Source organism: Limanda limanda, chromosome 12 (assembly GCF_963576545.1).
Source record: "Limanda limanda chromosome 12, fLimLim1.1, whole genome shotgun sequence".
NCBI classification, from domain to species: Eukaryota; Metazoa; Chordata; class Actinopteri; order Pleuronectiformes; family Pleuronectidae; genus Limanda; species Limanda limanda.
Genome location: NC_083647.1, coordinates 16,432,453 through 16,459,470, shown reverse-complemented (window position 1 = coordinate 16,459,470; position 27,018 = coordinate 16,432,453). Strand labels below are relative to the sequence as shown.

The following is a 27,018-nucleotide window of genomic DNA, read 5'->3' as shown; positions in this document are numbered from 1 at the left end:
ACACACACACATGCATTGTTGTACTTCTATCTTAGTGACGACAGCTTTTGGCATAATGCGTTCCCCAGCCCCACATCCTAACTTTAACCATCGCAACGAAATGCCAAACCTGAACTCTTGGAACTCTTATCCTAAACCAAACAGATTGTATATGAACCCATTCATTTTTATTTTTCACTTTTTAATTCCACATCCTAACCCATTGCCTTACCCACTCCCCCAACACCTAACCCCAGTGTTCTCTATGTAACAGGGGGTCAAATATAGATCTGTTCCTGCGCCTACTGAAGACCTGCGGGTGTTTGGATGTATCGCCCCCAAACCTTAACCAAAACAATTTTTAACCCAAACAATAAAAGCAAGTTGTCAGGGTCTTAACCCTCCAATAGCCCGTTGAAGAAGTGAGGACCGGTCAAAATGTCCTCACTTAGCGTCTGTGGTCGACACAAACACACACACAGACATATTCCCTAGCTCCTTATCCTTATCCTAACCTCAACCATCACAAATCAATGCCTGACCGTAACCCTGCACACTAAACAAACCTCATTCTTACTCTAAAATCAAGTCTTCAAACAGCCCATTGAAAGTCGGTCAGCTAGTGAGGACCAACCACACATGCCCTCACTTTCCCAAAATGTCCAAAACTATTTGTATCAGAACTTTGCATCAACTTCCACATATTGTGGACGGTCTAACCCATAGCTGATCCATAACCTTAACTACTACCAATTCAGACAGAACACTAACCACAATTAACATCTTACCAATAAACCAGGACCTCAGAAATTCGATTTTGCCTCATTAGGACCAGGATACGGTCTTGACAAGGTGTCAGGGTTTATCCTGGAAAAGGTCCTGCAGAAGTAATGAACACACAGGTTTGTGCAGCCATCATTATCAGGACTTTGCATTGACTTCCATTCATTGAGGACAGCCTAAACAAAACTTTGTCCCAGCCTCAACCATGGACAATTCATAACTAACCGCAAACGTAATCTGATCACTATTAACCCGAAGAGGAAACACAAATGAGCACACACACACACACGCACACGCACAGACACACACACATAGCACAAACATTCCCACGTGATGCTGGAGTTTGCCCCCTCCCTCCCTGGGCGCACAATAGCGCTGATTCACCTCCACGCTCTCAGATTGGCTGAGCTCTCTCACAACTCAGGTCTGGTCTTCAGGATACTTTCCCCCTCGAACCCAACTTCTCAGACGTGCCCCACCGAGAGGACCGGACCCCAGCCTGTCTCCAGCCTGTCTCCAGTCCCCTGTCTGTGCGCCCTGGAGGATTAAACTGTCCCTGCTTCTTCAGATGGGGATTTACTGGCGCGCGTAAAAACTTTGCCCTCACTTTTCCTCGCCAGGGATTCTCTGGATCCGTCTTCTCACAGGAAACATGCCGGAGCGGATCAGCATTTCCGACTTTGTGGTTCTGACGAACGAGGACCTGTCTTCACCCGGGACCTCGAGCTTCCAGGCGAAGATGAGCGACTGTCGCAGCACGGTGTCCACCGTGGAGGAGGTGAGGGGGGGTGCAGGGTCGTGCGCCTTTTTGTTGTTGTTTACCTGTGGAGCTGCGCTATTTATTGTGCTTCTCACTAACTCACCAGGATTCTCTTAGAACACTTCAGAGGAACCTTCATCTTTGTCCAACTAGATGTACACATGCAATGTTGCACTGACAAACTGCTCCTGCAAAAACTTTATTATAATAATAATAATAATATGCACATACTGCTACAGGACTATTTACAGTGCACGTACTGGAATGGGCTGTACAATATGGCCAAATATCACATTTAGATAGACATTTAATATCTATCGATATCGATAATTATCACGATAAATGCCATACTATAATTTATTTTAAGTTTGAAGACATTTCAACATTTTGCATAGTAATGCATGTGTGTAGCGTTGAAATATAGTGATATGTGGTTCTGATCAGTGTGTTTAGATAATTTAAAATAACATCTAGGACAAAAAACCCTTTCATGGTTTTTGTGCTGCTTGTCTGTAGAATAACACACATGCACACAATGGGTGTGTACGTGTGTTCTGTTTGTGTTGAGAGCTTCGTTTGTAGTCATTCCATGCATTCAGGCTTGGTTCAGCAGAGAAGTAGAGGTTACTCAAGGTAAGGTTGCAAACAGAAGGTTTAGGTCTGAGGGGAGTCAGACTCAAGATGGGACACACACACACCCACACAGAACACACACACACACACAACACAACACAGATATTGTTTTTGTGAGTACGTACACACACACATGTTTGACCATGCTTGCAGGGCCTGCCTGTGAAGGCCAGCTTGTGACTGTTTTGTTTGAAATTGTACTTTGGCTCAAAGCTTGTTTGAGGTCTCTCCATGTGTGTGTGTGTGTGTGTGTGCACGTTTGCGTGTGTTTGTTTGAAATCTGCTCCCTCTAAGCTTGCATATGAGGAAACGGAGGGAGGCTGCACATGAACTCTGCCATAAAACAAATAATCCAAGTGTGCACACAGGGTTTATCTTCCTTGCACGTCGACTTGTGACAAAACATCACAGCTCGCTGATGTAGAGTGACCCAAGGTGGAGTCTTCCTGCTCTCAGACAGATGTCACATTAGTTTGAATCAACAAACTGTGGCTTATTTTTTATGTCATATGGGAAAGTGATACAGTTTCCTATGCAAGGGTTTTTGACTGCAGTACCTTCAAATATATGGAGCCTATGAAAGATGAAAGGTTCTTATTAAAACTTTCCTGGCTTGAAACTGTGACAAGTGATCAGAGATGGAGACAGCAGATTTCAGGGTTTACTCACAGACAGCTGTCTGATGTATTTATCTTGGACTAATGTCCCTTTTTTATGGCTATGACACACTGGAAAAAATTGCTTGAATAGCTGCCTTGGGAAGGGTCACGCTGGAATCTTACACATGTACAGACAGACAGGCGGACACACACACACACAGATGCAATAGCCCCTTTATAGATAGATCTATGGTTATAATGTTTAGGCAGCTCAGCGGGGATAGGCTTGATTAATGGCCAGGGTAATGTGTGGGCATGTGTGTGGGTTATGGCAGCAGCCAGGGAGACAGAGACCCCATTTACCCTCACACACACTCAGCTGATTGTTACTTATTACTCCGGATTATAGATGAAGATAAACGAGGAAAAACGGGGAGGGTATGAAGAACGGTTTGAATTCCTACAGCTGGAAGCTTCAGTGTTTTTCATCAGAACAGAGCTAACGTTTTCTCCTAGTTCACAGGAATATGATGAAATCGAATATTGTTGCTTGTTCTGCAGCTGAGTCTGTCATCATGCCTTGTTAATACGGTAAATGAGGATCAGGTATCAGTTAGTCATGAAATATCATGCTCTGCTGCCCGCTGACACACACACGCACACACACACACAACAGGTGTATGCTGACCTGTTTTCAGTCACAATAACGTGATGTTAAGACACAGTAGGTTCTCAGTATCACTTCACTCAATGGGCGGAGTCGCTGAGTGAAGGGATGTGTGTGTAGTTCTTAGATAGTTTGGCTAAATATGAAGATGGCCGACATGCCAGCGCCGCAAAAGTGAAGCCAAAGCATCTCTATCGTCACCTGGTGGCTGGCGGCAGCATAGGTCTTAAATCCCGCCTCCTCCATATTATTGTTATTGGATGTGACATGGATCAAACTTTCAAAATACACATCAAATGTTTTTTCTGAAAGAAGGTCTCTGTCATTTTAGGTATATCACACGGATGTTTGTTCAAGTGTTCATGTTTTGATTGCCAGTTGAGGCTGACTCGTGATTGGTCAGGTGGGCGTATCGGCCGCACATGTACACAGCCGGTTCCATCCCCCAATCAGTGAAGCTCAAGACTTGAGCTGGATCCCAGTTCAGGAGGCGTTCTTCGTGATGGCGTTCGGATCTGGATAGTGGGAGGAAGTGGAGACACATTGTCCCTCTTTATATACAGTCTATATTTCCGACTGATGGATGAATTGTTGATGTGCCCTGATGTATTTCACAAAATTGGATTAAACACAACCTGTTTTCATTGACCTGCAGCAGCTTGTTTCCACTGATTATCTAATTTACCAAGCTGAGGAAACTACAGCAGCAGCAGCAGCAGCGACTCCCATCTCCAGCCTCCACTAAATCACTTTCCTGTTCACCGTCTGAAAAGCCACATTACACAACACCCACAGCGCCTCTTTAATTAGTCTACTAACACCCAGGGAGTGGACTGGACCAGGAAGGACTGTAAACATCCCAACAAGGCGGAGTGTCTGTTAAGTCTAAATCACTGGCTCATTAAAGCTATTTCTGGTAGCATGTAGGTGGAGTACCCGTGTGTCTTAACCTCACCAAACAACCGGGCCTGTTCAGGGAGAATAAATAGGATGTAGTTCAAACCTTGTTGGTGTGGAAAAGGTTGATCGTCCAAATACAATGGGGCCACTTGACGATGGTGCGTCTTGTCTATATCATGTGTCGGGGAAAGATTTCATTTCCTGCAGAGGAACCTCGGTCTGGTTTTGATGTGTCAGTGTTCAGACAGGTGAAGTTAGCCCGGTGACCTCATTCCGTGACGGTGCAAGACAGATGATTGTTTTGTGGGCAGGTGGTGACTCACCTCTTCGTCTCACTCACTCAGCGTGAGAAAAGCAAGCATAATCTATCACATGAAAATAGTGACTGTCAAACCTCAAGCAGCAAGAGAGAACAGCCGAGTGCTATATCTTACTTTCATGAAAGGTTGCAACAGATAACCTACACATTGGGAGAGAAGACAGGAGTAGAAATGGACGAATGAATGATGATACTGCAACTGACAAAGTTATTATCAAAAATCAATGTGTCAAATTAGGCTGTTTAGGGAAATCAATCAATACTATATACTTTAGTATGGTAGTATTGCAATTACAGGATTTTTCCATCAATGTATCTTGCTCTATCTCAGTTATTTGGGCCACCTACTTAAAAAGTAGAAAACCTTAGAAAATGTACACTACATGTCAATATTGACATATAGATGGAAACAGGATTTTATCTTTTTTCTAGATACCTAGGATGTAGACATTGTCAATTGTTATTGATTTATTTTTATATTTAATTTCACACATCTCTCTGTCTCGTTGTTTTGTTGCAGTCTCTGGAGATGGACCACACGACTCTGCAGAAGATGAAGAAGATGATCAAAGCTATACACACATCTGGACTCTGTAAGTGTCAAATGACGACAGCACACGACTAGTTTGAAAAAAACAAAACTGCTGAAATTCTGTCTGCCAGCTCTTTTACAGACATATCAATCTTCGTCAGTGGATGTGGTTTAAAATGTCAAGGTGATAAATCCTTTGACATGTAAAGCTCAGTAGCTGTTTTTGAACTCCTGACATATCCCTTGAAATTTTCCTGAGGGGCTTGGTGTGACGAAGCAAATATCCAGGTCCGGTGCTGCAGGCATTATCCGGAAAGTTTCCTGTCCGCCCCCTAGTAACATGTCCTGAACATGTCTGAGCAGTTTGGGCCAGGGACGGTTCTAACACGTGAGGGACACAAAACTGAGAGATTACAAATATCACAAGTTGAAAAAGAGGTGCCTTACATGAGGAAGACACCGACGAAGATGTGCATTCATTGCGCGATTCTTTTTCATGTCGAAGTTTATCTCCTTAGCTCAGCAATGAGTTTTTCCAGATTAAGGTCAGTTTCTATGACGATAGGATGAGGAGTCCAGTGCAAAGTGGAGCCTCCTGATAATTCACTGTACAAGCCTTGTCCAGATGACATCACCGGGCTCGTGCGGGCAGTGTTGTTTATGAGGGAGGCCCCTTGTTATGGGAATGGGTTTTCGTAGGATGATGAGTGATTGTGTTTACATCTATGCAGAGTGTAGGCCTTTGCGGTGTGTATCTGTGTTTAAGGTAAATGGTATGTGCGGTTTCGGCCGCTCGACAGATCCACGGGGTCGCTAAGTTCTTGCTTTGTGAGTGTGTGTCCTCTAACGATCTCTCAGGACTGGACGTGCATAGGATGTGAGTGTTCACCTCAGAAATGCGCGGGAGAAAGCGAGAAACTGCGCAACATATCCTGAAGTTGTTTTTCTGAGCTCGCTTTCAAGTCTGCTTCCCATTTTCGAGGCTTCAACTCTTGGTTTTCAGTAAAAGTGAGTCAGAGCTGCAGCTGCCCAGGATTAGGCAACCAGATCCCGGCAGCAGCGCAGAGACCTGCTCCGTGATGATTCTGCTTTTCGACCATTTCTTCCTTTGCTTCTAAGTAGAATCATATGTGTTCGCTGCGGTTGTTGAACCTCTTAATCAGTCCTGATGGTAATCCCTGATTGACGGTCTGACTCAGCATTCATATAAAGACACATCCCCCCATACTGCGCTCACGGCCCCTCGCTGTGTTGCGCTTGTAAACACACACACACTCACACACACACACACACACTGACACATGGCGAGATGTTCTCTTCTTCAGTTCTCTGTTCCCATAAACCGCTGAGCACCATTTCTCTCTGCCAAGACGCCGAGGCCTGTGAGTCCCTGTGTGTTCTGGCAGAGGAGTCAAAGAGTTGAGTTGCTCTGCTGGTGTCTGGTAAAGGTCAGCGGTAAACTCATCCTCTGAGCTCCTCTGTGACTAAGCTGTTTGTGGTTTGATAGATGCACGCGTGTTGTTTGTTAGACATGTGATGCTTTACAGATTTTTCTTTCCTCAAGCGTGTTGTATATTTTTCGTAAATGCAAAAAGTCTGGAAATCAAACAAAGTCGGTGGTAGAGGAAGCTCATCTCCCGCAAAGAAAATACCCTGAAGATCCTGAAACATCTCGTCACAAGAGCTGATTCCGACATTTCGTTTACAAGCCGAAAGTGGTTGTCCAACCACAATAGAATGGGGCCAGCTGGCCAATCAGAGCAGACTGGGCTTTATCCGGACCAGTTAAAACCAAGCGTTTCAGACAGAGGTTGAAATGAGGATGAGGAAGCTGATGTGTTTTCTTAACATTAGAGCATGTAAACCTTTTCAAGGAAGTCTCATTAAAGACCAGGCAGCCTCAACAGCTCAGCTTCCCTGCTCTCCTTGATTCAGCCTACTCCATCCTGCAGTGTCTCATTCTTTACTTAAATAAATAATTTGGCCGTCAGTTGAAATGTTCCATTTTTGCTTTATAGCCATTTAGTAAAACTGTGTCTGTCCCTCTAAAGTCTATTTTATATTTTTGTGGAAAACTGGAGCATGAACTCTTCTGCCTTTTTCTGCTTTTGTGTGTTTAGTCTGCTACGGGCACTGATTCCATCTGTTCCTTGACTTCTTTGTTAAATTGTTAGTGTGAAACCGCCAGTGAAGGATTTCCTTTTTCCTTGCGCCAGATAAGGTATTTCTGGACGACTGCGGCGAACACACATTTGTTTATAACCGTTCGTCAGGTGGCCATCTTTGTTGATTGAATATGACGACCTCAGTGGCTTAAATTGTGCCTTGTGTTTATTTGAAGTCGTCGTCTAAGCCTCACGTCCAAATAGCTTTAGGGTAAAAGCTCGTCTAGCACAATGTAAACTGGAGCGGTGCCGGCCAGAGCTCAGATTCTTTTCCTTCAGCCGTTTTCCACAGACTGAGGTCATGACACTTGGGAAAGTGACCTATAACATTAGACACTGACCTATAATCCGAAGAAAAGCATGTCTCTCTCTCTATATGTGCGTCTGTCTCCTGTTCCAGGATGGGTGGAAACCAGGACTAATTTGTCCCACATGTTTGTCTTGTTCAAAATGCTCTCCCTTCTTCAGACTTTCTGCACACGTCACTTTAGCTTTTCCGCGTCTGTACTCATTATGTGTGTGCATGCGTGTTGTTTTTCAGCCCACGTGGAAAACAAAGAGCAGTACACCGAGGTGCTGGAGAACCTGGGGAACAGCCATCTGACCCAGGACAACAACGAGGTCTCCACAGGTTTCCTCAACCTGGCTGTCTTCACCAGAGAGGTCACCGCCCTCTTCAAAAACCTGGTGAGGAAGGAGGACGGGGAGAAAGAGTGTGGACGAATGGGGAAAAGGGGGATGTTTGATCAAACAAGCTGTCTTTACCAGAGAGTTCAAACAAAACCTTTTGAGGAGTAAGAAAAGAGAGTGGAAAATGGAAAGAGAAGCTGCTCTCACATGGGTCCAAATCCCAGTGTGTGTGTGTGTGTGTGTGTGTGTGTGTGTGTGTGTGTGTGTGTGTGTGTGTGTGTGTGACTGAATGCATGGGAGAAAAGGAGTTTTCACCAGCTGCAGGCTTCTTAACGCTCAAGACTTTTAAAATACGAGGCAGTCCGGAACCCTCCCACTGATAGTTTCTATGACGATGATAATTCATCCCAGACCTCCATGTGTGAGGGCGCACACACACACACACACACACGCACACACACCCTGTCTGACACAGTCCCTCCCATGTGTCAATCAAACCCTCACAGGGGAGACTGGGCCTTACAGATGTTAAAAGTAAGTGGGTCCAAAAAACTAACAAGAGGATGATATACTACAAAATCCACCTCAGCGTGTCCCTTAGTGCTTCCTGTGAGGGATCATTGCACGTCCGCCTGTCTGCCTGCACACAGGCGCGCGTGCATCGATCCATCCATCACACGCTGATGCATGTGTTGACTCTGGGAGTTGGTATTTCCCTCTGTCAGAATGCCATGTATTACCTATTAGTTACCTCAGCTCCTGGATGCCAACCAAAACAATCTGCAGGCTTCTTGTGTCAATATGTGGAGGTCATCCCATGGAGGCGTTCAGCTCAGGGAAGAGTTAGGACAGTATTTTGTCAGGAGAATGGTTGTAGTCCACCAGGAGCCATGAACCCCGGACTTGAAGAGTGGTCGGCTGGAGACACGTGGACAGGAGCTGACATATACATGTAGCCCTGCTGCATGTTCATGAGGGAATTGTATAGTTTAAACTAAGTTGTGCTGTAACATGCAATCTGTTCAGCGTTTGCTGTTTGTTTTGTGACTCATTCTCACTAGGAACATGATGGAAGAAAGTTTAATCTTGAATCAAATTAAACTCAACTTCCACATGTTTGAGATATGCGCTCCACTGAGTGCCATTCTAGTTTGTTTGCTTTTGATGAGTCACCAGTTCAAAAGGACCAAAACACCATGTTTCATTAATTCCCAGAAGTTACTCTGTAGGGAGATAACGTAAGTGTGATTGCTCATATTGAAGGATATGTGATCCGTCTGTTTTGTATGTTTTGGACTTTCTTTACTCATTTCCTCTGCTCTTGTGTTTATCAGGTACAAAACCTCAACAACATCATGGCTTTTCCTCTGGAAAACGTTCTGAAGTCCGAGCTCCGCGACAGCAGAATAGTGAGTCTGAGAAGTTCTTTCGAATTTGCTAATAGATAAGACTTGTGCCGGCTGAGCTGATGCACACACACCATGATGATTTCATTTTATTTCCTTGTTCTAACACAGAGATTGATATTTTACTGTTAGTGTGAGACAATTGTTTAATAAGCGCCATCAAGCGTCACTAGTGCACGAGAGACCGAGTTATCGCTGTACACGAGAATAAGCGCGTTAAATAAACAAAGTTATATTATATCAAGTTATTTTCAAACCCTTTGGGGAATGTAAATCTTTTATAAAATCTCTGTACTTAAATAAACAACAATTCAGATCAAGTCACAGATACATTTTTCAACCAGGCCCTTGTTGATGTGGTAGGAGCCAGCAAACCGAGCCCTGTGAGGACATGTGCTCAAGAAGCTGAGGAAGACCGAGATCTGTGTTTATACGTGTTGGCTTTACGGTGCAAAATTAATCAAATATTGGATAATATGGATTTCCTCTTGGAGCAGACAATACCATCTGTCTGTCTGTGCTGCAGACGCTGAGTCTGCTAATATGTTACAGTGGATAAGATAAGGCTGTTTATGCAGATTAATGAGTAAGACAGAGCTACACCCCCCACACTGAACCAGTCTGTCCCAGGCAGCGCTCGACCTTTTTCTCGATTTGCCAGTGCAGCCGACAGACGCGTGAGTAATAACAGGCGAATGCTTCTGTAAGCTGCCGTCACTGCCCTGTGTTTTCAAACAGCTGATTCCACAGCTGAAGAATAGAGTCACTGTGACTGAAGGAACGTCGGCGCGCTGCTGAAATCCTGTTAGGTCAGATTGCAAACCAGTTAGCTTCATGTGAGTAATCGTGTGTCTGCGGATCAACTGTCTAGATCTACCCCCTCGGATTATCACCAGTATACCCACACCTTCAAATATTGCACCGGTTCTGTGTGTGCCTCTGGCATAATTTACGGGGGAGGTTTCAGAGTACTTTATTGATAATTTAAACACCATTCTATGGCTATAGGAACATATACAGTGACATATACACAAACAGTGACAGCACTCTTCTTCTTCTCTTCTGCAGGAGCTCAAGAAACAGATGGAGAAGAGCTGGAAGGACTACGACATCAAAATGTAATTACCTATAGTCTTACTACTTGGATGCGTCCAGTGTTTGATTACAGTCTCGTTCTTCATCTTCAAGCCTCTTCGCTTTCAAGAGAGAAGAGAAACTGAAGCCCTACGTAGACATTATTGCCTGAGGAGAATCATGTCACACGTTTACATTTCTAGTTCTTTCTAGTGTTGGTTATAGAGGTGAATGCAGCAGCAGAGGTAAATGTGATAAACACTTCATTCCCCCATGGTCATTCTCCATTACATAACCATGGTGGTTTAAATTGTTTTATAATGTTGTTGAGAGATTCCACATCTCCACTTTCATCCAATTTCCCGATATCTCTCTCACTAGAGCTGCTTTTAGAAATGCACTGAAGTTTGGAAATCTACCAGAGGGGAAGTATGTGAGAACCCAACTGGTCCCAGTCAGTTGCTCCAGATATTTTCTCGAACACAATGAGGAAAATGAGGTGTCAACTAGCAAAGACAACGAGATGCAATAGCTGTCAATGTGCTGTAAACCCCAAACTCTGAAATTTGGCTCATGGGGAAAGTGAAGGCCGCTCAGTTTCTGACGGAAAAAGAAGCAACATAAAATGTTCCGATAGTTAATGATTACAGAGAGGGAATTGATTAGACTGTCAGTGAAAAGCTGGGACACACACTGTGTTTATAAATGATGGAGGGATAACATTCTTTCTCCCTTTCCCTCACACCACCAGAGGGAAGTTGGAGAAGGAGCGCAAGGAGAAGACCAGGCAGCTGGGGCTGATCAGGACGGAGGGATCAGACGGCGGGGAGGACATGGAGAGAGAGAGGAGGTCCTTTCAGCTGCAAATGTGTGAGGTGGGGGGATGCGTGCCAGTCAAAACACCAGACACCTTTCACATACCTGGGGTCGGGCTTGATTTAGCACATACGGGTGGTCTGCCTCCTGGATTCCATATTCCGTGCATGGTCAACTGGATGGCTCCCTCGCCCGTGTCTCTCCAGTACGAACATATGCTTCAGAAAGTCAAACAACAGCTTCAGTTGGTTGAGTTGCAGTAGAGCCGCGTCGTAAACATTACAGGCTGCAGTTCAAAGGTAGATTAAACAGCTTTATGGCCCACACCTGAAAGCTAAATTGGGGGGAATTATTGTGAAAGATACTGGCGGTGTTGTTACAGACAGGAGGTGTGGTCCCGGCTCCTAGTGCACATGTAGCAGGAGAAAACCCTGAGAGGGAAAAAAGGTCCAACTCTTTACTGAGACCAGCTGTTGAGACAAAGAGGAGAGGCAGGGACAATGGAATTTCCACTTGTTGCAGCCTCTCCTCCGCCCTGCGTCTCTCTGTCTGTTCTTTTTTCCTCCTCCACGCAGACAAAGAGTCTTAAAAACCCTGTAGTTTAATGTTAATGCCCTTTAAAACCAAGAATAGTTTAATAATATCTGAAATAAAGCATAAACTGAAGTACGCCTGTGTTTTAAATGAAGAGTCTTTTTCCAGTTTTTGTCTACAAGGTTCAGTGATTGGCTGTAGTGTTTAAATAAAGTGTGTGACCTCAGAGACAATGTTGAGCAAAGTTTATATAAACTTGCTCAAAGTAGAATATGTGAAAAGCATCAGAGGGATGATGCACCGCCTGCCCACGCTGTACAGACCCCCATCACATGATGCTAACTTTACTGCCATTTCTGATGATGTCATGTTTGTATATTTGTTTGTAAGAAAAATGACTCCCAAAAAAACCCCATTTTCTTTCATTGGGAGGCATTTTTTCAACATTTTTACAATCTTACCAGCGAATAATTCATGTATCTTGATGAAAATTTGCTTTTCAGACCATATTTTGTCGACCTTGATCTTTCATAGATTAACTCCAAAAGTTAATAATCTGGAGATGCTCTCATGGAGGGTGAAAATCTAGGATGAGCCTTGAATGATGTGAAAATCTGCATATTCAGACGTCATGTTTTTTTTTCCCTTTTCCGTGGACAGCTGCTGTTTCTGGAGCTGTTTTTGAACTTTCTGTGTTTGTGCTTCTAGTATCTTCTGAAGATCCAGGAGCTGAAGGTGCGTCAGGGTCCTGATCTTCTCCAGAGCCTCGTCAAATATTTCCAGGCGCAGCTCAGGTCGGTCCCGGCACTGCTCCGCCTTTTTTGGGTCTAGTCCATTCTGTTTCTAGGTGTGAAATAAGAACAAGATTATGTTTTTTCTTCTCTGAACTTAAAAGAACTTGGATTGGATTTCTGCCCCTGGGTGCAGGCAGGGCTTTTGAATAGCAGCGGAGGTTCTTTTGGTTTTTCTCTGCCTTCTGGAAGCTATTATTACTGGTGTTAACCATCTACCCATTTAAATCATACCCAGGGTTTCATGTGGGAACGGAGTTGCTTATACAGCTTCAGCATGCGATGTTTTGGTTGGTATGAACTGGGATGTTTGGACCTCAGTACCATCATGACTCAGCATTTGCTCTTCTTTTCTTTCTGATCTCAGTTTCTTTCAGGACGGGCTGAAAGCGGCAGAGAATCTCGCTCCCTTCATCGAGAAGCTCGCCGCCTCCGTGCACACGGTAAAGAAACTGCAGCCGGTTTTTATCTGAACCTGCATCGCATCCGTCAGTGTTAAAAGGGGTTAAAAAACACATTTTGATGTTATCATACCCCAAAACCACCCACACACATTTGTCATCCATTGCTCATTGACAAACGTCAGGCAAGACCGTGTCCGAGGAGACACTCGCAGTAAAGCTCCGGCTGTAAATCACTTGGTGTTTTAGTGCCTCCTGCAGCACTATTTCATTCTCTCACAACGGCCGAAACTCTCCTCTGGAACTTTCCCCCCCGGCTGAACCCACAGGCAGGAGATTGTTATTGGCATATATTCCCAGAAATCCCCCCCACCCCTCCCCCCCCCCCTACGTTTCCACAGATGAAACCGAAAGCATCCCTTCATTTTCATTCTTTTCCCTCTGCACACCTTTTTTTCTCCAACCACTCTGACTGGTTTCCAGGCTGCACAACGTTTGCCTTCTTCCCTTTTTTTTTTTTTTTTTTCCCCTTCCTTCGGAGCACTGGAAACAGACTGTTAACTGTGGTGCTGGAACGTTAGAGGTTTTTCTGGTTCTTCAGGGGCAGATCACGGACCCGCTCAGACATGCCAGACCTCGAGAAGGCTGTTCAGATTGAATCATGCGTTTTGGTTCCCAGGGAGGAAAAGCTTGAATATTTTATTTAAATTAAGTTGTGCCGGATACAAGACTGTACACTCTGCTTATAGAAATAAAAACACAACTTCTTGGGAGTGCACACACACCAGTACAGAGCTCTGTTCTGCATTATTCATACTATTGCACACAAAGCTCTCATGTGTTGTCATTCCGCACCCAACTCTCGGAACAAATCACACGAACAAAACATTGTAAATGAGCCGAGGCTGTTCTTCCAAATCGTTACATTTCATTCAACCTCACTTAAATAAACTGACTGTGTGTCTCTGTGTGTGTATTTTGTGTATTGTAGGTGCGTATGGACCAGGACGAGGAAGTAAAACAACTCACTCAGTTGAGGGATTCTCTCAGATTACTTCTCCAAGTGGAGGGGAAAGAGGTAAACTTCCTCATAATATATCATTATCATTTCATATCATCAAAGTACCGTAAAGGACTTTTTCTACATCTGCACTCTAAAGCTGTTTTCAGATATGAACTCTGGGAAATGTGGGTCAAGACTTTTTCCAGACTTGGCCTCTCACATATAAACAAAGCAGCAGGAGTTTTTCCGGGTCAGACACGTTCACAACAACAGGAGAATCTCCAGGAGATCCACTGCGGAAATCACATGTTTGTGTTTATAGCATCAACACCAGCATCAGTTATTATCACCAAAAAGCTCTTGAATCTTATCGTCTTTCCAGGTTGACGGCCCCTCCCTCATCTTGAGATATTTGTTATCTTTATGATATGTTAGTTTTTGGGGTTTTGTGTCCGTCGCATGTTGGAATCGTCATCAACTCACTTGCTGGGAATTCTCAAAACCCCAGAGATTTCAGGAAAATATCCGGAAATCAGTGCCCAATGTCTAAGAGCAGCTTTACTGTGTCGATTTCTACAACAATACTTGTGCCCTAAGTTTGATACGAGCAGAAGTTAACTCCTAAATCCCTGTTTGTGTCGCAGGAGTATCTGAACAGGAAGAACTCTGGCAATGGATACAGCATCCACCAGCCACAGGGCAACAAAACCTATGGGACGGAGAAATCGGGTTTTCTGCTCAAGAAGAGTGACGGGTGTGTAAAATGATTTGCTACTGTCTGTATATCTGATTAGATTACAAGCATCCTGTCATGTTTAGATGTTTTATATATGTATATAATATTATTAAAAGGTTTATTTTGCCCGAGCTCATTGACAAACTTGTGCAGAACCTGTAAAGTATTTCTGCTGTTCATCCAATTATCAATACTGCGTATCCTTTGAGGGTCGCAGGGGGAGCTGGAGCCAATCCCAGTTGACATTGAGAGAGAGATGGAATGGACCAGGGTATCACAGGGCAATTAGAGACAAACAACCACTCACATTTACACCAATGGGCCAATTTAGAGTCTCCAGTTAACCTAACCCCAAACTCATGCAGACACGGGGAGAACATGCAGAAAGACCCAGGCCACGTTTTTAGTGGTTCAAATTACAGTAAATTTTATTTTTAAAGTGAAAAACACAGCTTTTTAAAACTCTCCACTGCGGTAAGAAGTCGGAGAGAGAAAGAGAGGGGGAACTCAAACTTTGCCGACCCCAGCTGGTCTTCATTATCGTGAGATGAAGATTCAGGCAGGGGCCCCTCATGTGGAACTTCTTGGCAGACTCGCTCAGTGAGCAGATCCAACTTCTGAGTCATGCACACACACATGCACACACACGCACATACACACTCTGCTAGATTGCTGTGATAAGGACAGGAGATGTGGTTCAGTGGGGCGAATGTGAGACGGGAGTAAACTTTCCTCAGGCCACCGACACGAAACGGAAGGCTCTCAGCCATTTTACCTGATTCAATCCAGATAATGAAGATTGAAACACCGTGAACAGGAGTAAGCTGAGCGGGCACAGTTTGTTCCATCCTCACTATTCACACCCAGGGCTCGAGTTGATGACCTGCACTGAACCCATCCACACATTAAAATGAATAGCATCATGTGCACAAAGTGTAATTGGGCCTTTTGTGTTGACATTTGAACCTGCAGGATCAGGAAGGTGTGGCAGAAGAGGAAGTGCGGCGTCAAATTTGGCTGCCTGACGATTTCCCACAGCACGGTGAGGACACACAACAAAGTGTCAATTGAAATCTGTCCAATATATATGTTAGAGCACACTGACATATGTGTGTGTGTGTGTTTTAATGCCATCAGATCAATCGCCCTCCCGCCAAGCTGAACCTCCTGACCTGTCAGGTGCGGCCCAACCCAGAGGACAGGAGGACCTTTGACCTGGTCACTCGTAGGTTCACTCCTAAGCTTTGACCTTTACACTTTACCCTCGACGTATTATCACTGCAGCCTTCTGCTGTGCAGCTGTGTGAACATATTTCTATTCGCTCCCCCACGATATATAAATTGAGAACAGAACACATTTAACTCGGGGTAGAAACCAGAGGGACACAGTTGCGAAGTGGAACAGATGATTTTTTTGCATCGGGTTTGTTTTATGCCAATTCTGGAAATGCAGACTTTGTTTCCACATTTGAACCCCCCCCCCCTACTTCAACTTATATTCCATAGGTTTTCAAGAGCAACTGACAATATCTAACTTTCATTTCTCTTTCTCTGCAGATAATCGGACATACCATTTCCAGGCAGAAGACGAGCAGGAATGTTTAATGTAAGCATCGAAGCTGCATGTTAGCTTTATGTTTTTGTTTTTGTATTGTCTATTACTTAACAGGATTAAGCAAAAACCACAGATGGGATTACCACGAAACTCGGTCGAATGATGCGGTATATACGCCAGGAAAGAAACATTTCTGTGGGCAGATCCAGGAATTTTGTTTCACTTCGTCTGCAGCGTTTTCCATAGAATTCATTCACTCTGTGGTGGTTGCACAAACACAAACTGTCATGAGCAGCAGATTCTTAACGACAGGTACACAGACTAAAGAGTTTAAGACAAGTCCTCACATGAGGAAGAGAACTGCATTGCCAACCCCTCGTGGGTGCATCTGCTGCGACGGTAAAAACGTTAGTGACGAAACAGCTATAGAATGCAACAACAGCGCAAAATCAACAAGTAAGAGATCAAATGTGTCATGAAAAGAAAGTTTGGGTCTTGTGCCAGGGCAAATTAAATTAAGGTGGGCTGCCACAGTCTAGATAATTAATGTCGCTGCTTTGTCATGGCGAGAAAGGGCATTAACCTTGGCTGACATTTGGGCTCTGAAGCCCCTTGTCCATTGTTTCAAAAACCCACTAACACCTGCTAACATCTGGCTTTTGTCAGCAATGGGAATGGATACGATCAGCATTCACTCCCGGGTCAAATGACTCCAGAGTAGACATGGGTTTTTCTCGGCAGTGGCTCCAATCGGCAGTGATGGAAACATGACACCTGGCTGAAAGCGCTAATTTGGTAAGACAGTGAGGTCAGAGGGATTCGGTTGTCGAGACGTCAGAAAGAACAGAAAGAAAAAACTCCTGTGCTGAGTTAATCAGCGGTATCAGAGTGCCCTTCTAGTCCGCTGTGTAAGTTTTGACATATCAAACACTTTTATGTGAGCTTAGGCCCGTAATGGACAGATAACTCCACTTGAAAGAGAGGTGTACAAAGGTAGGAGTTAAATAGAAAGACAAAGGTTGTGTAGTGAGGTGGTGTAAAGCGTTCTGATCCTGACGGAGGTGAAGGACCAAGCAGAGCCGATTAAGGACAAAAAGGGAGAGAAACTGAAGAAAAGCTGCCCTCCAGCAGACCCCAGCCCAGCTGCTGAGGGGTGGGACCAAGCCAGCGAGCTCAGTGTGTTATTTTGTGTTGTGATGTGGTTGCGTGTGGAGGCTTTCTGTCCCCTGCCCTGCCCTTGTGTGTGTGGGCCTCCTGGCAGACGTTTTTGATGTGAGGGACGGAATAGAAGAGGTTTGGAGGAAGTACCAAAGCTTCAGATATGAAAGAATCGAGAATCCGTTTGAATCACATGAAAGCTGAGAAAGTGAGAGTGATGATGACAACAAAAAAAACACATGCAACATTGTGTAATGCTTTCAATCTTCAGGAGATGAGAGCGAAAAGATTGCCCTTGATGCGGCGAGCTCTGTGTGAACACTGTTTTTCTGTGTGTGTCTGTACTGAAGCTGGGTGTCAGTGCTGCAGAACAGTAAGGAGGAGGCCCTGAACACAGCGCTGGGAGGAGACCAGCTCCACCTCCAGGACAGCGGGCTGCAGGAGCTGTCCCGAGCCATCATCGCCGAGCTGCGACACATGCCTGGCAACGAGGGCTGTGCCGACTGCGGAGCTCCAGGTCAGTCCCCTCTCTGCTGTTGAAGATATTTGCAGAATTTAATGTGGAAATCTATGTTCATAAGCTGCTTTCAGACATGCACCCAAGTCTGGACACTCCTGATATTTTCCAGAGGGGCTGTAAGCGAGAAGGCAAATGTCCGAATCTTTTGCTCGGGACATTCTCTGGAATGTTTCCTGCCAGAGTCCCAGTAAAATATCTGAGTGACAATACAGCAGGAAAATACACCGCGTGATGAAGACGCTTCCAACCAACTGAGAAAAAATAAACCAGAAACAAATACAAATATCACAGGAGGAAAAAGAGGTGTCATACACGTAGAAGACCTAGACAAAGATGTAAATTTGGAAAGATTGAAGAGATTTTGCCGATAAGGACCCGTGCAGGTGTCAATGTGCTGTAAATGCAAACATATGATTTGTACAGCGGACTTTTTACGTCATATTCTCCATCCTGCTATGATCTATGCAGACACCAACTCTTGTCTGGACGTACTGGGCATTGTCCTGATGTGAATTAATATCACCCAGACAATGTCTTGCTCATATGGACCCAAAGTTCATGTCTGAAAATTGCTGTAACCATCAATTCGAGCTGTGTTTTTCGGAGAGTTGTGCGTTCCTCACGGTCTGCTCTTTTTGCTCGTCGTGTCTTAGATCCAACATGGCTGTCCACGAATCTGGGCATCCTGACCTGTATCGAGTGCTCCGGGATCCACAGAGAGCTGGGTGTCCACTACTCCAGGATCCAGTCTCTCACTCTGGACCTGCTCAGCACCTCTGAGCTCCTGGTACTAACTGCACACATGGAAACACACACACACACACACACACACACACACACACACACACACACACACACACACACACACACACACACAAAAACCCAGACAGAACCCCGATGGATTCTCTGTTGTCAAGATTTCCTAATTACACACATAATGTAACCATCTGCCTGTCATTGAAATTCCTTTCTGTCACGTCTCTGTGGCTGCGTTGTGTTTCTCTCCAGTTGGCCGTCAGTATTGGCAACACCAGATTCAATGACATCATGGAGGCGGGCCTTCCAAACGACTCTGTCAAACCGCTGCCAATAAGTGACATGTGAGTCCCTGAGTTCAATTAAACCCAAAATCTGATTCTTCACAAGGCACATGCTGTACTTTATTTTTCATCAATCCGTGTATTAACCAAACAGGAACGCCAGAAAGGAGTACATCGTGTCCAAATACGCCGAGCGGCGGTACGTCCTGCGCAGAGAAGACGCCGACCCCGGCCGGCTGCACGACGCCGTGAAGGGTCGTGACATCACCACTCTCCTTCAGCTCTACGCCGAGGGAGCCGACCTGGCCAAACCGCACACGCCACCCGACGGACAGGTGAGGATCATTCACAGTCGCAGATGGATTCACACATTATTGAGCACACATCACTTCTTGCTGACATGTATCCTGTCAGGGAGGGAGTGCACGTCACGAACCTGAATGGAAACTCCTTAAGATTCTCACATATGTCGTGGATTTAGTGTGAATGACAGCAACTTCCTGACTAGGCCGCCCGCCCTGCCTTTATGAGATGCTTTACAAAACTTCCCACTGACACTGAAGGAGTGGGACTAAAAATAGCAATCCCCACAGTGTTGAACAATGACATACACAGTGTGTAGGTGGTGTGTGGATAGGTACAGTATGTGAAGCATGTGTTAATTGTCGTCTTGTGTGTATGGTTCATGTGGGTGGGTAGTCTGAGGCCGTTCCATTTCTTTTGGCCTTTAATTCAGTCTTTTCCTCCCTTTTCCTCTCATCTTCAGCTGCGTCTCTCCAACCCCTCGTTCTCTTCTTTAATCACATCCTAGCCTCTTGTCACAGACTTCCTGTTCAGCATAAGTCCGTAACACCACCGTCATCTCTCTGTATGTGTGTGTGTGTGTGTATGTGTGTGTGCGTTCATGTTTGTATATTTTGGTCGGACCTCATTTATTGTTTCAGCCTTCAGGTCAAAGCTCATGTCCCAAGTGAGACAAGCTCATTGAATTACACATGCACTCCTCTGTCTTTCTTATGCACTTCCTTTTTCACTTCACATAGACAAATCCTCCTTAAATTTTTTAACACACAAACCAGAACGGCTCTCAGTGGACTGGACCCCCCCCCTGCCAAGGCCCAAAAGTCCTTTTAAACTCAATCAAGCTGCACCAAATTGTACATTCTCATAAAAACCCGTCCACAAAAAATGTGCCTGATTGTTTTATTAGAGATCAGTGAATTGTTCCTTGGAAAAATGGTGTTTATGTAAAAAAAAAAAAAGAAGGCCTTTCTGACCCATTCCGGCTCCTTTCCACCAAGTTTTCTGGAAATCTGTTCAGTGGGTTTTGTGTAATCTTGGTCACAAACAAAATCAACAAACAACTGCAGATGGGTGAAAATAGTAATAAATAGTTGTTATTCTGCCAGCATGTCAGTAGACCTGATCGTCAATAACGTGCTGCAATTGACTGATAGTGACCTTGACATAAAAACATATGCTGCGCACAAATGGATAATCTCTTGAGGGTCAGAAACGTGATCTTATTTGTTTGTGTTCTTCTTCCTGTTGCAGGGGATCAAAGAGACGGCCCTTCATCTCGCCGTGCGTCTGGAGGAGAGAAGCTCTCTGTCGCTGGTGGATTTCCTTTGTCAGAACAGGTCAGACAATGATGAACATTAAAGTATGATTTGTGGCTCCCTAGAACAAAGAGGATTATGTTTTATTAGACCCACATAGAAAAAAGCTGGGGATGTACAGCAGCATCTGTACTGAACTGTATGTTCACTTTACAGCAACTGTCTGGAGAAGAGAACAGCAGAAGGGAACACGGCTCTGCATTACAGCGTCCTGCACCACAAGCCCGAGTCTCTCAAGTTACTGCTCAAAGCAAAGGCAGCTCTACACACAGGTACATTACACCATGCACTTAAACCTCTTTGTGTTTTATATAAAAAAACCGGTGCACTCACAAACTATTTCACTTCAGCGAATACTCTTTTTACGCACACAATTTATTAATATAAATATACGTATTTCTTTTGTAACATTTCCATACTACTATCTATACTCTGTGCAATGATTCAGTTTATCTTGTTTGGTCGTATGTCTTTGTTTTTATTTATATATTTACAATAAATAAAAAGAGAAATTACACAAACAAAGAAGAAAAAAGTTTTATTATTATCTTGTACTTAACCAGCTTCCCACATATCTTTAAATAATTAAGCTGTGCTCTATGTTGAATATAATGTACAAAAAAGATATGTTATTATAGATACAATATAAATAATGAAAATAAAGCTATATATATATATTTATACTTATATACAAACTCATACACCTTCATACCCCAATACAAATATAAACAAATCTGCATTGTTATTTATAGCAAAAAGAAACTATTTTCTGTAATGATTTGCTACTAATTTCGTTGTAAAATCAATTAATTTATCAAATGTTATAACAATTTTTTTTTTCCTGTAGTGAATTCAGCAGGAGAGACGGCTCTCGATATCGCTCGGAGGCTGCAGCACCTACAATGCGTCGACCTGGTGAGAACTCAGTGCTCTTTTAATTTTAATTACAATTCATATTTTCAAAGACCACAGAGAACAGAGAAATCAGAGCTGCAACATTTAGAAACCAAAACCACAAAGTCAACTCCAGAAACCAACCAAGACAATCTCCACAGCTCGAGACACAAGCTTGAAATAACTCCCCGTGCAGCCGAGCTCAGGACTCAGGTCTCGCTCCCAGGACGAGGAATCTTATCCTCATCTGGTCCCACTGTGCATCATTCATAAACTGGTTTTATTTTCTTACCGGCCATCTGCCCTGCTGACTCAGACCTGCTTTGTGTAATATCCTGTTTGATTGTGCACATCCTTGTCTCGCAGGCCTACTGTTTAACAATCAAAGGTTACGCCAGGAAAGTGCCTCCTTTTTGCTCATCGGCCGTATTGAGTTCAAGTTGCTTTGAAATAATCTTTTTTTTTCTTTTGATCTGGAGCGAGGAGAGTTTTATTTCAGTAATTTAATTTAACCCTCTCATATCCTAGCTCTTTTTCCCTCAACTGATTTCCCCAAAATAGTTTTTATGTAAATTGTACTCTTCTTCATTCTTTTATAATGATCTCAGAAACTCTCTACAGAGACGTTAAAATATTTGTGCTCCTTTATGTTCCTACAGCCAAGAAAATTAAAATAAACCAGATAAGAAATATAAATTCTGTGGATTTAGCCAAATACACAGTACACTGCATCTTTTCTGTTTTCCTTGATTCGTGCATCAGTATTCAGAGTGTTTGTGATTGTGTCTGTTTTAGTTGGAGCTGGCCCAGAGTGGGAAGTTCAACTCTCAGATCCATGTGGAGTTCATGTGGGAGACTCAGTCTCAGGAGCTGTATGACAGTGAGGATGACCTGGATGAGAGGGTAAACAACACACACGCACAAACACACACACACACACACGCATACACACACATACACACACACACCTGGCCGGACACCCCCCCCTGCCAAAAAGTCGTTACAGAGAATCGAGAAAAACATTACAGGGGTTTTCCACATCACTCTGCTCAAGTGGATAGGATAGAAAAAAAGATCTATGGGTGTGACGATTCTCTTAAACCACAGTTTGGTTCAGACCTTGATTTTTAAGCCACGGTTTAGTTTCGTACCTGCACCAACCAGCATCTTACCACGCTGCTGACGAGAAGGAACCTGTGGGGTCTAACATCTAAGGGTTATTATTATCTTGAGCCAATTAAAGCAGCCTAGCTTATGTGTCATGTGAAACATTTACAAAATATACAGCTTTTCCTAACTTAACTTATCAAATTAAACATCTTAACATGTGTTAGTGTCAATTGCCAAAGTAAAATGGGTTGCAGCTGTGTTGGAAGGTTGGGGTGTCCCAGTTCACAACATCCTGTATCATGAAGTTTCTAGACATTTATAGCACAGCCTCTGTTTCAGAATCCCTCACACCTTGAATTAACCAAAGAAACCACATAATTCAACCCTGTGAATTTCCTCTTTCCTCCAGGTGAGCCCTTTGCCCAAAAACAGATCTCCCCTGGCTTCGAATGGAAGCGGTGGAACCTCCTTTTCCCGCTGGAGTCTGGCCTACATGAGTACAGGCAGCCGGCCTTGTCAGACTTACGAGAATCTGGACTTCCTGTACAAAAATCCACCTGCCAACAGTGCCCCCTCTGGAGCATCAGGGGCCCCACCGCTGCCAGCAAAGTCCATCCAGAGAGGTGAGCTAGTGTCTTTAAAAAATGATGTAAATACTCCTGTAAAGAATTGAAACTTCATATGTATTCATCTAGAATGATGAGTAACTTTCAGTCATAAGAGATCAGGTCTCAACAATGTCAATCTTACAATAATGCATTTAGGTAAAGCTAGCTTTGTACCAAAGGGCTGGAATGCTCCCATTTGGTTAAATAGCTGTTAGTCACTGTAGATCACTGCCACCAAGTCAGAGCTATTTTCCAAATTAAGTAACACAACAGCTGGTGTTGAACAGTTTAGTGACTCTTTTGCAGCCTGTAATAAAAACGCAAAATGAAAGCTGACAAAAATGTCACTGCCAGTAGTTCTTGGTTTGTTTGCATCATCTGAATCGATGCAGTTGCTTTCTATAACATTTTCAACAAACTTGTTTCTTTATTAGTTCAAATAAAAGAGTCAAAGTTTCATTTTAGATCTTGGCAACCCATTTTTGAATCTGTGAATAACTCAATGAATTATTTAATGTTGCTTTTATTAACAGATCCAAAGCACAGTGCGGTCTTGTTCTACGTTTTGACCTCTGTTCCCTCCGCAGGTCGCTCAGACCCCCAGATTTCGGTCACAACACAGGAGGGAAACGGCATCCTGAGACGTTGCTCTAACCCGGCTTACCAATCCACAAGTCCCCAGATGCAGGCGAGACACAGCACTGCCTCACCCAACACCGAGACCCCAGTCCAAGGTGGGAGGCCCTCTAGGTCGGGAGGTCTGCTCAGGGGGCAGAGGCAGACATCGGAGGGCCAACCCGGGGCCGGCTCTGGGTCTCAGAGCAGTGTCGCCCCGATATCCCCTCAGAACCACATAGGGCCTGTCAGGTAATATGGCAACTGGTGTACACATTTCATTTGACCACTTTTATCAGGTGTAAAGAGGGACACTAGAAGCATCCAATCCAAGCTAACACTGTGTCTAAATGTTGTTATTTCTTGATCATTCTCCAGCTCAGAGAAGACCACGTCGTATCGCCGGAGCAGTGGAGGAGGCAGCCAGGGGAAATGTGGCGTGTCGTCTCCGAGCTGCGTGGGCAGCCAGGAGGACCTGTACTGCAGCTTAGTGGGCCTAACCCCGGCTCCTGCTACAGCTCCAGCCCCTTCATCATCCTCCTCCTCATCATCATCATCATCACCAACCGTGACCTGTGCCCCTCGACGCCGCAGGAACGCTATGGTAACCGCCACACACGCTCAGAAACCTCTAGCTGTCGTATTCAGGCCCCGTGTCGCAGTCATCACTTTCCTCTCTCCGGAGAATCAGAAAAGATAGATAGATAGATAGCTAGATTACCTTATTCATCCCCGAAGGGAAATTAAGTCGTCATAGCAGCCGGTATATTTGAATACAATAAAATACAATACAATAGAATAAAATAAAAAATATTGAGGTAGAAAGAATAAAAACAGAAACACAAGATAAATAGGTAGATCAGGTGCAGTGGCAAGATGATGGTAATAGTACTGATGATATGATGGTAATGTTATTGTTAGACAGTATAGAAAAATAGTACAGTATATATAGCATATAATATAACATAATATATATTTATATATGATAGTAATTATACCAATATATTAGCGGTATATAGTAATAATGGCAGCAACAGTATATATGTTAATAATAATAAATATAATAATAATAATAATAACATGTACACATGTATAAATATGTGTATATAGACTTATATATACAAAGAATATACAAAGAGTATGATATAATATGATATGATATATAGTAGAGGTATAAATATAAGTAATAAAAGGCCTGTGAGGTTTCTCAGTCGATCTGAATGTGACGTGTCTCCTGCAGGTCTCAGGCAGCCGGCCACATCACAAGCGTGTCACAGCTTTAGTGGACTGTCGAGCAGTCAGCGCCGAGCAGCTGGCCTTCTTCAAAGATGAGGTCATTGTGGTGACGGCCACCAATGACCCCCACTGGTGGGTAAGTGCAACTAAAACTTTTTCAGTCTGTCAGTTTCAGCTGCGAATCAAAGGATTTTGCTTGAGCTTGTGAAGTGAAATATGAACTTTATATTATATATTTTTCAATTGAATCATAAATGTGTTTTTTTTTCCTATTCTAACAGGTCGGTCACATAGAGGGGGAACCATCCAGGGCCGGGACCTTTCCTGTCAACTACGTACACAAACTGACAGACTGAGGGACGTGGAAGCTTGAGAACATTGTATAGTAACATACTAGAAGAACTGAACCAGAATAGGATGCTCGCCAGAACCTAATCATCCCACAGCGGAATTAATCCCCAGGAGAGGACAATGTTATTCTCCTGGATCCAACTCCAACGAAGGGACACCTGAGGATTTAAAGGACTTTTTAAGGGATTATACATTTTAACATGTTCTCATTCTGGGAACTAAAAAGGGAACATCAGGGTTTTACAGCCCCATTAAGCCTTTTATTACAATGACTTGCAGCAGTGCTTTCCCCCCCCCTGTTGGTCTATGTGTTTCTACAGTCGTCTAAACCATGAACCACCACTATTAGGTACAAAATAATTTGTGGCTAGGGAAACTGCTCTAATATCCATTTAACCTTTAATTACACAGTATACTGCAAGTGTTTTAAGATGTCTAGGATCGGTACCTACAGGCAAAACTTAAGTATAGGGCACAACCCTTTCAGGCACTTTAAACCCAGGGAGAAGAAATCCTCTGAAGAGCTGGCAGAGCTGTAAGTGTTCACCAAGTCGGCTACTGAGCACGGATAAAGCTGCTCTTTTGTTTTGAGCGGAAACTCGTCTCATCCTCCACATCCCAGGATACTGAGAACCTGGCCGTGCGGTTCAGACCTGCCCGGTGTCTGTTGCAGCCTGCCTGCCCCGGGACTGTAAAAGTGGCCTCGCCAGCCAGTCTCCAAACAGAACGCCAGCCGTCTGGGCAGTCCGGAGGAGAGATCTGAAACTTTAGCTCGGCCATCTTGACTGTACAGGGGCACGGCTCGCAGCCTGCGCCAGGAGGAGGAGGAGGAAGAGGAGGAGGATCCAGTTTCTTCTGGCTCCAGCCATCTGTCTCTCTGAAGGACCTGGGATAACGTTGGTGTGTTAGGGCGGGGAAAGGAAAAAGGAAAAGACTCTCTGCTCTTCCAGGAGATGGCACTTAGAGAGGGCTTGTTAGTAACTGCGTGTCCACTGAACACACAGTTACTCACTGAAGGCATCACACCAGCCACACAAGCTCACTTGCACTTACTGTACACACACATGTTAGTTAGAGACCTTAAGGGAAGAAAGAAAAAGAAAGAGACGTGTAACTGCTCCATATCTTTTTTAACCAGTGACAAATATCCACATGTAAAATTTCACTGCAGATCTACACAATGTGTTTGTACATATTTGTCTAAAATGTTAACTGATGTGTACAGTGTATAGCACATGTTTTTCTAAAATGTTGTGCGTCATAAACAGTTGTATCATTACAGTGTTACTTCGTGTGGCCGTCTCCTGATTTGATGCCGTGTGTCTTCTGTTGTATTTGTCAGAGGGAGAAGAAGAAGAAGAAGAAGGGAGTTGCATAATTGGTTTTCAGAAAGGTTCCTGTCCCTCTTGCTTTGGAACAAACACTGACAGGGATGAGTGCAGGCGGCAGGCGTTCACTTCCGTTCGAATCATTCCTGAGATTTAGCAAAGTGGCCAGGAGTCTGCTGACGTCGTCTTGTCACAGTATTGATGATGAGGCAAACCAATAATGAGAGAGACGTCTCAGCTGACTGGTCATTTAGGT

The 27,018-nt window shown here is 44.1% G+C and overlaps 1 protein-coding gene across 1 annotated transcript; it reads left to right on the top strand.

Moving 5' to 3' along the window:
• Positions 1 to 1,169: 1,169 nt before the first annotated feature.
• Positions 1,170 to 26,721, top strand: asap3 (ArfGAP with SH3 domain, ankyrin repeat and PH domain 3). Its single transcript, XM_061082477.1, has 26 exons — positions 1,170 to 1,540; positions 5,161 to 5,233; positions 7,879 to 8,024; positions 9,302 to 9,376; positions 10,442 to 10,491; positions 11,199 to 11,322; positions 12,506 to 12,591; positions 12,956 to 13,031; positions 13,981 to 14,067; positions 14,637 to 14,746; positions 15,701 to 15,770; positions 15,866 to 15,953; positions 16,286 to 16,334; positions 17,792 to 17,958; positions 18,615 to 18,748; positions 18,970 to 19,061; positions 19,156 to 19,336; positions 20,556 to 20,641; positions 20,777 to 20,892; positions 21,468 to 21,535; positions 22,310 to 22,417; positions 23,034 to 23,247; positions 23,820 to 24,099; positions 24,226 to 24,451; positions 25,088 to 25,219; positions 25,365 to 26,721. Exons 1-26 carry the CDS (start codon positions 1,415 to 1,417, stop codon positions 25,437 to 25,439), a joined length of 3,039 nt encoding a protein of 1,012 aa, XP_060938460.1. The 5' UTR covers positions 1,170 to 1,414; the 3' UTR covers positions 25,440 to 26,721.
• The last annotated feature ends 297 nt before the right edge of the window (positions 26,722 to 27,018 follow it).